The 10,190-nt window shown below is 38.1% G+C and overlaps 2 protein-coding genes across 2 annotated transcripts in view; one reads left to right on the plus strand and one right to left on the minus strand.

Annotated features, from left to right (window-relative positions):
- The window catches only part of LOC101860683, a gene marked incomplete in the record, with an annotated part of 6,543 nt that extends 4,098 nt beyond the window's left edge, over positions 1 to 2,445 (minus strand). Inside the window, 3 exon segments of the mRNA XM_013087004.2 lie at positions 134 to 193; positions 734 to 821; positions 2,346 to 2,445. Of these exon segments, the coding sequence (XP_012942458.1) occupies positions 134 to 153 (20 nt within the window).
- A 95-nt stretch (positions 2,446 to 2,540) lies between these two features.
- LOC101864086 (testis-expressed protein 9) overlaps positions 2,541 to 10,190 on the plus strand; it is a gene marked incomplete in the record, with an annotated part of 18,661 nt that continues 11,011 nt past the window's right edge. The window contains 7 exon segments of the mRNA XM_013087003.2: positions 2,541 to 2,710; positions 4,237 to 4,328; positions 5,293 to 5,356; positions 6,745 to 6,812; positions 7,314 to 7,365; positions 7,840 to 7,904; positions 9,185 to 9,408. Coding sequence (XP_012942457.1) covers positions 2,669 to 2,710; positions 4,237 to 4,328; positions 5,293 to 5,356; positions 6,745 to 6,812; positions 7,314 to 7,365; positions 7,840 to 7,904; positions 9,185 to 9,408 — 607 coding nt within the window.

Raw genomic sequence — 10,190 nt, forward strand, 5'->3', positions numbered from 1 at the left:
CCTACCAAAAAAACCCCCCAAAAGCAAAAAACAAAAAACCCAAGCCCAAACAACCCCCACACAAAACTGCATTTTATAAAATATTTTATTCAGAAAAAGATCGTCATAAAGAAAAACTGTAAAAAAATCTTACTTGACTAAAGACAAAGCCATGATACAAAGTTGACAGATCCTCCTTTCTGACACTCGAAATCTGTGAAACAAAAAATGGAAGAAAAACCCGGTCAAATTCAAGATTATTAAAATGACATTCAGCATTTCTCACACAACACCACCACAATTGTCAAGCTACATGGGTACAATAGAAAACAAATTTATACGCTTTCTAAAACAGAAAGAATATACACGGTAATATAATATAAATAATTTCAGGAAGTCAATACCTGCCTACTCCAGCTTGTGGTCGCAAAAACAAAGTCAAGGTCACGTCAGCACATTTTATCCACCCACGGTCAAGAAAAAGAATATAAAGCATGGGAGCTACTGTGGAGACACTGTCTGCCCCCAGTTTACTATATATACCTTGTTCACTTTTTCCTATTGGCGTTAATAAAAAAGGATAACAATAATCTCACATGGTTTAATTTGCTCAGGTCTGCATGCTGGCCGGTCTAAAAGTTGGAATTACCAACAGAATCGAAAAGCCCACCATATAATGATTATGAAGGCCCCTGCAAAATATTTTCTAAGAGTGAAACCACAACACTACATTCTTCTTCTCTCCCTCACTCACCACAGTTTTATATCTTTTGCCGACGGGTCAGCTGATGCACTGGAGCTAGAGGGTTGTAACTTGCTCCTCTGCGAGGATTATTATTGGACTGTAACAAAAGTGAAAGAATAAAAATGTACCATCAGAGGATTGGAATTTCTAAAATGTAACTCTTTTTATTAGCCAGAAAAGATTTTCCTAAACAACCAGAAATAAATCGTGGCTGTAATTCTCAGAATTCGCGAAGATTTTTATATATTACAAACAATCTATGGATTTAGACCTATCTCATTCACCATACAAAAAATTAACAATCAGCAACCTGAAGTATGAAGGAAGCACGAAAAGAGAAATTGAAGGCAGAAAAGCAGAAGAGGCATATTGTAGAAGGATTTCATTAATATTTCTGAGTGTGCGAAAAATGACTCGCTAAAATTGTCGATGATTCAACGTGCTGCTACCATTTTAAAAAATGCCTTCTAGGACTTTGCGAATTCTCGCAAAGAAAGGAAATAACTTGAACAGCATTATAAAGATGGATTTGGAGGACTGGACAGATTTACGTGTGTATTAAAACTAACTTTTGTATCGGCCAGACCGATACCCTCCGTGTCATTGCCATTTACCCGCATCCGCCAGAACGACACAGAGCGCGTCATTTTCATCTCCCTTAATTTTATATACACATGTTTTCATCCAGTCGTACAAAAATCCATGTGCTATGGTCCATGCAACCATTTCAATATGTACAGTCACCTACCACCTACCTGAGGCATAGATTATGTCTATTAGAATTTTATTTTAAGAAGAGTGAAATACTAGAGGTAGACTTAAAATTACAAGGAAAACAGAAAGTATTTACACTGCACATGGACAAACAAGTACATGAACTGACTTGATCCAAAATATTATTTAATACAAGTGTAAGTTCATTTTTTATTTCTTTACTCCTCTGCCCTTTACTAGATCAACACCAGAATACAGGCCAGCTGATGCAACTATAATTGTCTCTAGCTCTAGCACCCAAAAAAGGGATTCAAGTAAGATGATGTAACTAGCTAACTAGGCGGTGCCCATCCATTTGAGGTTCGGTTTCGTTTTAGTGCTCACTATAACTAAAACAATTGCCCAAAAGTTCACCTGATACGCAGCCTTGAATTTGAAAACAAACGTGGTTGTTCAAAATCAAAAGGTCATCATCAGTTTTGTCGGTTTCATCAGTTTCACTGACAGCAAGAGCAAGTCTCTCCCGTGGAAAACAATACGGATGGCCTCAAACCGAAAAAAAACAACCAACGAACCTAACTGAACCGATGATGCCAAAGGCTACAGGGTACCCGGTTTAGATCTTGCCTAGAGCTGACGTGAGACTTCTCCAGTGTGAGCTCAAGAGGATAGGGTCTGAGTCTGACTCTGAGTCTGAGGGTACCGGTACATATAGAGTAAAGTACTGTGTCTGTACTGTAAAGGACACACTCCCATACGATCATTATCATCAACAACAACATGGATTGTGGTTTTCGTTCAATCAATAAACAGTTGGTATGGTTTACAGTTAACACCAAACATACATTAGAAGCATTGCATACGTATTTGAACACAAAAACAATCACAAAACAACTGTTTTCCTTACGCTGTGAGAGAGGTCACAATCTCCCCCTGTTGTTCGTTACAGGGATTTTTTGAGTTTCTTGAACCGGGAACACAAAAGAGTTACATGACGGTTACGAAAAGTTGACACTATGTCGTGAAAAAAACCCAAAACAACTAGGCTAAACTTTTGAAATTTGCCTCCAAAATGTAACAAATTCAATACAGACTGATTTTTTGTCTGAAAAATAAAGGATCAAGTTATCTTTGGATAGTTTAATTTAAATGCAATTTGAATAGAAGGGCTTTTACTGCTGCCGAAAATTAGTAGTCTTAGTAGCTAAATTTGTTTACATTTTTCACAACATGGCGGAGAGTGGCAGACGATCAAATTCCAGGGGAAGCTTTGTGAGTCTTTTTTCCTTCCCACCCCTCTCTCTCTCTCTCTCTCTCTCTCTCTCTCTCTCTCTCTCTCTCTCTCTCTCTCTCTCTCTCTCTCTCTCTCTCTCTCTCTCTCTCTCTCTCTCTCCTTCTTCTTTCTCTGTCAGTCTCTCTCTCTGTCTCTCTCTCTGTCTCTCTCTCTCATTTCTCCGGACTCCAGTGTCTCTTCCCTCGATCCAAATTTCGCTGTCTTCTTTACTTTTGGCTTTTAGTCTGTAGATTCTAGACTTTATTTTATTTTATTTAGATCTAGATCTATTAGTCTTTCTTTTACTTTTGTGACAATGTTAGTGTTTCCTTTACTCTTGATGTATCCCTCTTTACATTAGTATTGGGTCCATTCGTCATAGCTGCTTTTGCTGTTCCTTCTGACAACAATTGCAAAGGCAAAGGCAAAAGGTTCCGACTCCTGTCATCGTGGGTCAGCATGAGCTGTTGATTGCCACCATGAAATGGCCTTGCACTAGATTTAGTCTAGATCTAGATCTATATTTTGTACTGTTTTGTAAAGCTGTTTATATACTTTTTAATGATTTTGATTAGCATTCCGACCAACTTGGATAAATTGACTTGATTCAATAATTTTAAGGTCCTGTATGCTACATGCATGGGGATATGGGTTAAATATAGATCTATGGGAATTGTTATGAATTCGAAAGCCCAATAAAACTCCTTTCTAAATTTTAATCAAATTTACTAGATTCCAGATCTACTTGCTAGATTAGACTAAGCATTATTATAAACTTAAAAAATTGCCTTGAAATCTGATATATTGACTTCAAAATGCAAGACTATTCCTCAATGTCTTCACATTGAAAAAATGCTTTATTTCGTGCCAACAATATCTGGAGAAAATTTAAAAGAAATGAGTTTCCCTTCCATTTCAACTTTTCTTCGTCTTAAATAGTTGAAATCAGATCAAAAGCATTCCCAATCAATTAAAATACGATTTGCCCCAACATTAATTGTTGAATTTTAAAATTGTAGCATTCGTGGCAGCTCTCTTGTTGGACCTCTCTTGAAAATTCGGAATTATTTTACTTTCACTCTTCTTTCAAGCCAGCACATTTCTTGTTATTTTTATTCATGATACATAATATATCCATCGCAAATTGAATAGTTTTTAATTAAAAGATTTGTCGGTTTTTATTTGAACTATCTATAGATATTACACTATATATAAGGGTAAATGCTATTAAATTTTAGTGCACCCCCCACCCCGAGGTTACAAAAATGAATGTCTTGGGGGATAACAGGTGGGCACCCCGCCCCTCCTAAAACTGTAATTATTCTCCATAATTTTTTATCTTTTGCACATGTAAAACATTTGAAATTTTCTCGAAAATAATTCATATGTGACAGTTTAAAGTGGCCATGATGTGTGTGATCTACAGCAAAAAAAAACCTGCCCAGGTTTTACCCTCAAAGTCAAAAGCAGTACATCTGTGTGTAGGAGTGAAAATAAAGTTTACTGAAATTCTATAATTCCCCAGACAAAATTTGGAGCTTCGAACCCTCAGAATGATGCGTCACCTTCCCCTGCTCGGCAGCCGTCTGATATACTGAGCAGGGAGGAAGAATACAAGTAAGCACGTGGTACATTGTTAGCTTTTTGAAGGGATACAAGATAAGATAAAATAAGATAAGATAGATAATATTTTAAAGTATTATCCCATAGGGAAATTTTTCTTGGCTGTACATTCGATTCTTTACTGTCAAACATCTGTCATCCTTATCTGTCTGTTCCTTCTTTTTTGTGTGTATGTTACTCTCTTGTAATTGTAACACCTCTAATCTTCAACACTCATATGACCTAATTGTGTTGCAAGTGCTGTAAAACGTTTACAAAAACAAAAACTAAAAGCAGTTTTCCCTGAAAATTGTCTCATGATGAAGAGATTCATGTCAATGCTGTTGATCAAAACGTGTAACGATGAGGCAGAATGTCAGGCACTCCTCAGTTTTTGGCCATATGGAGTCATTAGTGTAATCTTGAAAGCTTGTTTATTTGTCTTGTTTTTGATGAAGAAATAACCTTTTATCTTTAATAGAAGTTGAGATATTTGTGAATGAAAGAGGTGGTGGCACCTGGTGTCAGAGGTGAAATTATCTAGAAAATGGCCACCAAAGTTTGATGGCTTCTAAAGTTTGCTTGTCCTTGAAAACTGCACATTTTCTGAAAAATGTTTATTAAAAGGAGAACAAATGTAAATTTTTAGTTTTCAAGGACTCAAGCTATTGAAGTTATCAAACTTTGGCGACCATTTTCTCACTAATTTTACCTCTGAAACCAATCAACCCCACTTCCTTCAATTACAAATATCTCAACTTCCATTCTAGAGAGATGGATTGAAAAAAATTGAAAGCAAGGTAAATAAATATAAGCTTTCAGATGATACCAATGACTCCACATACCCAAAAATTAAAGAAATTGACGAGTGTGCCTGATTCCACCGCTTCATGACCTGTATATATATCAAATTATAATGTATTTTACTGACTGTAAACTTGAGTTAATGACTAACGCACTGTAAATGTCTTCTGCACAGACGGCTAAATGCGGAGCTGGAGAAAAAGACTGCCTCGCTTGTGCAGGAGGCTGAGATGGTCATGGTAAGACAAGATGGACGTCGTGTTTTGTTCCTTCTCAAGTCGTATGCTTGATGAAAAAAACAAAAACTTGTTATCTACTCAGATCAGTGTCTTGTAGATTTGTTTCTGATATAAGATCCCTCGATTCCATACAGATGTTAGCTATAGCTTGTTCACAATCATCTGTCGGCATTAAAAATATTCTAGCTGTTTTATTAACTTTCCTACGCCCACGAAACTTTGCATGCAACTTCTGCAAGCTCGCAACCAAACAGAAATATTATTTAAAAAATATATCTTGATCCAGCTATTTAAAAAGTTTCTCTATTTGGGCCCTGTATTAAAAACCACTCTTTGGGTGCATACATAGGATCACTAAAATAAATTACTTATTATAAGCTAGCCTACAAATTGCTTATTTTGAGACAGCGACATCACCCTGCCCCGACCTTTCAATGTCAGCTTATAGACATCATTCCTCAATTGTCTAGACTTCTCCTCGTGAGGCTTGAAAAATAATCACCCGTCTTTTGGACAGTGTTTTTAGACATACTTTGAAGAGTCGTGTTCAAGAAAATATGTCAATTTTGAAATGTTTTAGGTGTGTGCTGTATGTCCCCTATTATTTTTTTGACCCTCTTGGCTAACATCTAAGAAAACGTGTCGGAACCTTACTTCACAGCTACCTTTATGAATGGGCTTTTACATTCTGTTGATCATCCAACTTTTAGAACTGTATCAATAGGTCTGAAAAGATTAGACAGACCGATCTGATTTTATCTTGTTTTAACCGTGGTCAGATGAAAGTGAATCAGGTTTAGTTGTTTCAGGGACTGCCTAACTTTTATACTTTGGTGGAAAAATGAAGTTGGCTGGAGAATATTTTTTTGTTGACTGAGAGAAGAAGTATTGGTCTGAGCATTGCTGTATTTTATCTGTTTCTTTATGTGCATTTTTCTGTCCGTTGAGCAATTTTTATTGAATTTTCCTTTTTTAAAAAAGATTTTTGGCTCGACATCTTTTATGTCCATTTAAAAACACATTTTTGTGTGGATTTTACGGAAAAACATTGATCAAAGGCACAACAAAAAGTATTTTGCTGTTTTTGAGGACACTCAAGCTGTGAATAAAATTGCCAAACTAATCTCACCTCTGACACCACGCGACCCCCACCTCCTTCAATTGCAAATATCTTGACGTTTATTCAAGTTAGATAAGGAATTTGGTTTTTTTATTTTGTATTCCAAGCTAGACAAATGAACGAGCTTTAATTAAGATGATACCAGAAATTTTAACTCCACAGGCCCAAAAATTGAGGAGCACCTGATTCCACAACGTCCTGACTCTCATTTTCCACTGCATCTTAACTCATGATTTTATTTTATTTTTGTTTTGGGTTTTTTTCCCAGAGAGAGCAGGAGAATGTTTTGTCCAAGTCTCGCTATCTGGACAACATCAACACGGAGGATTTCCTCGAGTAAGCTTCTCGTCCCTAGCTGTTTGGTATAGGTTCAACCCTACAGACCAGAACTCATATATTATAGTCATAGTCATTTAATGTTTTAGTTTAGTTTATCAACATTTGGAAAAAATGAAAATCAAGTATTTTGTAGAGTTTGGTGAAGCGCATTATTTACAATCATTTACCATAATCTACTGTCAGTTTTATTATTTACAATTATTATTTACAGTCATTTACCATAATCTACTGTCAGTTTTATTGTTTACAATTATTATTTACAGTCATTTACCATAATCTACTGTCAGATTTATTGTTTACAATTATTATTTACAGTCATTTACCGTTATCCACTATCATTTGTGATCATTTACAATTTTTATTTTTTTATTTACTATCATTTACCACTATCTACTACCCCTTGTGGTCATTTATAATCATTTCCAATAATTTCCCACCATTTCCCATCATTTCCGATCTTTTCCAATCACTTACAATCATTTCCAATCCCTATCACAGAGAACTAGAGGATGGTGGCTCAGCTGGTACTAGCAAAAGGAGAACGCCGCATGTAAGTCTGTCTGTCTGTCTGTCTGTCTGTCTGTCTGTCTGTCTGTCTGTCTGTCTGTCTGTATGTCTGTCTGTCTGTCTGTCTGTATGTCTGTCTGTCTGTCTGTCTGTCTATCTGTCTATCTGTCTGTCTGTCTACCAATCTGTATAATTTTTTTAACACTGTAAGAATGTGACTGTATGTCTGTCTGTCTGTCTGTTTGTCTCTCTTTCAGTTTCTCTGTGTTGCCTTCTAAAAGTGTGAATTATGTATAACTCTCTCTTTCTTTCTGTCTGTCTGTATTGCCATCTAACAGTGTGAATATCTAACTGTTTTAAATTACTTAAATCGTGTCAAACATTCTACTTGAGTTCAACAACCACTCCTTGACTTCTATCTCTACCCCCCATCCACCCCCACCCCCCCATCTCCTCCCCACCCCACCATTCCCCCCCCCCCCCTGCCACTCCACACCCCACCAACCCCCCAACCCAGGAAGATGTCCGCCCCCCATCAAAGAACAGCCGACCGGGCTCAGCGAAAAAACCTCCGTCTGCTGGGTGAGATTTTATCTGCCTATTTATCTGTCTGTCTGTTTGTTTGTTGGTTCCATTGGCTGTCTGTTTCTTTTAGTTTTAGTAAGAGTTTTACTGCTCTTGCAACACGATAAGGTCATATAAGTGCTAAAGATTAGAGGAATTACAAGAGAGTAACAAACACGAAAAAGAAGGATGGGAGATAAAGACGATAGATGTTTGATAGGAAAGCAGAAGCAAACCACACCAGAGCACCCGCCAACTACCCACGTCTGTTTGTTTACGTGTTGGTTCCATTGTCTGTCTGTCTGTCTGTGGTCCCGTTTGGTTTCAGCGGGTGGTTGGAGGGTACTGCATGCTGGCAAGCATTTCAACTCTGCAGTTAGCTGACAAAACGCCTTTCGCCAACATTTTTTATTTGCTAAATCGTAAGCCTGATCAGAGTGAAACTGTGATTAGTTTTTGAATAAAAGAGTTAGAATTCAAATTTCGAAATCACTCTTTTTTTAAATGGTTACGCTGACAACCCCCCCCCCCCCCCCCCCACCTCTTTTTCTCGCTACTGCTGTGAAGAAAAAAAAGGCGTTTTGTCAGCGTACGCTTGACAGAACTGGCCGTAGCCCAGAAAGCAAAATGTTTCAGGGGAGAGAACAAAAAAACTTACATTCTTTCAAAAAGTTTACATAAGTTATTTCTCTTTTCTCACAGTTTTCAACTTTGAACTTTTGAATTTTAATTAAATACGTCTTGATAACATGTAGCCGGTACTACGGATTGAAAAACTTACGAAAAAAAAGTTGTCAAAATGTTGAGCTTAGTACGTACGTGTGTGGACAAATGGTCGACGTAGTGCAAGTTTCTGGGTTCTTTCTTTTCCTCTACAGTGTGGGAGTGGTTGGAAGGTGTCACTGGTAAGTCCTACTTCTTTACTTTCCCTCTGTTGTTTCGGTCTGTCTCTGTGGGTGGTTGGAGGGTGACACTTGTAGGTCCTACCTCTTTACTTTCCCCTCTGTCTGTCTTACTTTTTCCCAGCACTAAATGACCATTATTGTGTCGATGTGCTTCTCTTTACTCAAACAAACAAACAAACAGACAAACAAACAAACAAACAAACCATACGGTGGTAAGCTGGAGAGTTTACTCAAACAAAACAATCAAACATATTTTCAGAAAGAAAGAAAATCCGGAAGGCCTAAATGACCATTATTGTGTCGACGTGCTTCTCTTTACTCAGACAAAACAAACCATACATTGGTAAGCTTGAGAGCTTACTAAAAAAATATTTAAAAATTATATATTTTCAGAAAAAAGAAATCCAAAACGCCCAGCTCAGCGGCGGAGGATGTGGCAGTGGCAGACGACACGTTCATGACGTCACTGTACCAGCAGTTTAGCGACATGTCGTCGCGCTACGACACCACGGGCGAGGGAGGGGAGCTGGGAGGTTTTGGCGGTGCTGATGTTGGCGGTGATGATGATGAGGATGATGATGATGTTTTACCACAGGCTGCTGCTGATATGGGCTCAGGTGTGTTTGTGTTGTTGTTGTTGGTGGTGGTGGTGGTGGTGGTAGTGGTGGTGGTGATGCTGTGGTTGTGGATGTTGGGGGTGTTGAGGAGGAGGATGATGATGATGTTTTACCACAGGCTGCTGCTGATATGGGCTCAGGTATGTGTGTGTTGTTGTTGTTGTTGTTGGTGGTGGTGATGGTGTTTGTTGTTGTTGTTGTTGTTGTTGGCGGTTGTGAGGAGGAGAAGGAGGAGGATGTTTTTCCACAGGCTGCTGCTGATATGAATTCAGGTGTGTGTTGTTGTTGTTGTTGTTGGTGGTGGTGGTGGTAGTGGTGTTGTTGTTGTTGTTGGTGGTGTTGTTTTTGCTGTTGTTGTGGTTATTGTTGTTTTGTTGTTGTTGTTTTATTGTTATAATTATATTTGTTCTGTCTGTTGTTGTCATTGTTACCGAAGATAGAGTTATTGATCTAGATATTATAATTTACTTTCTTCTCCTTTTTCCGTTCTCTTTTTTCGTTCCCTCCTCTGTTGTTTTCTTCCCCCAACACCTCATCCCCCTCCTGTCTAAGACAAGTACTTTTCTCCTAGACAACAGTTGGCCGTCTTAGACAATGTTGACTGTTCTTTCACTACAGGTCTCTGCAAACTGAGACAATTTGTACCACTATAGATCATAACAGCTCTTTTTCTGTCTTCCCTCCCTTTGCTCCCTCCTCTCCCACCTCCCTACTACCTCCCTTCCTCCTTCCTTCCCCTCCGCTCCCTCTTTCCCATACCCTCCACCTTCCGACCCTCCATC

This window comes from Aplysia californica, unplaced genomic scaffold (genome assembly GCF_000002075.1).
Source record: "Aplysia californica isolate F4 #8 unplaced genomic scaffold, AplCal3.0 scaffold00532, whole genome shotgun sequence".
NCBI classification, from domain to species: domain Eukaryota; kingdom Metazoa; phylum Mollusca; class Gastropoda; order Aplysiida; family Aplysiidae; genus Aplysia; species Aplysia californica.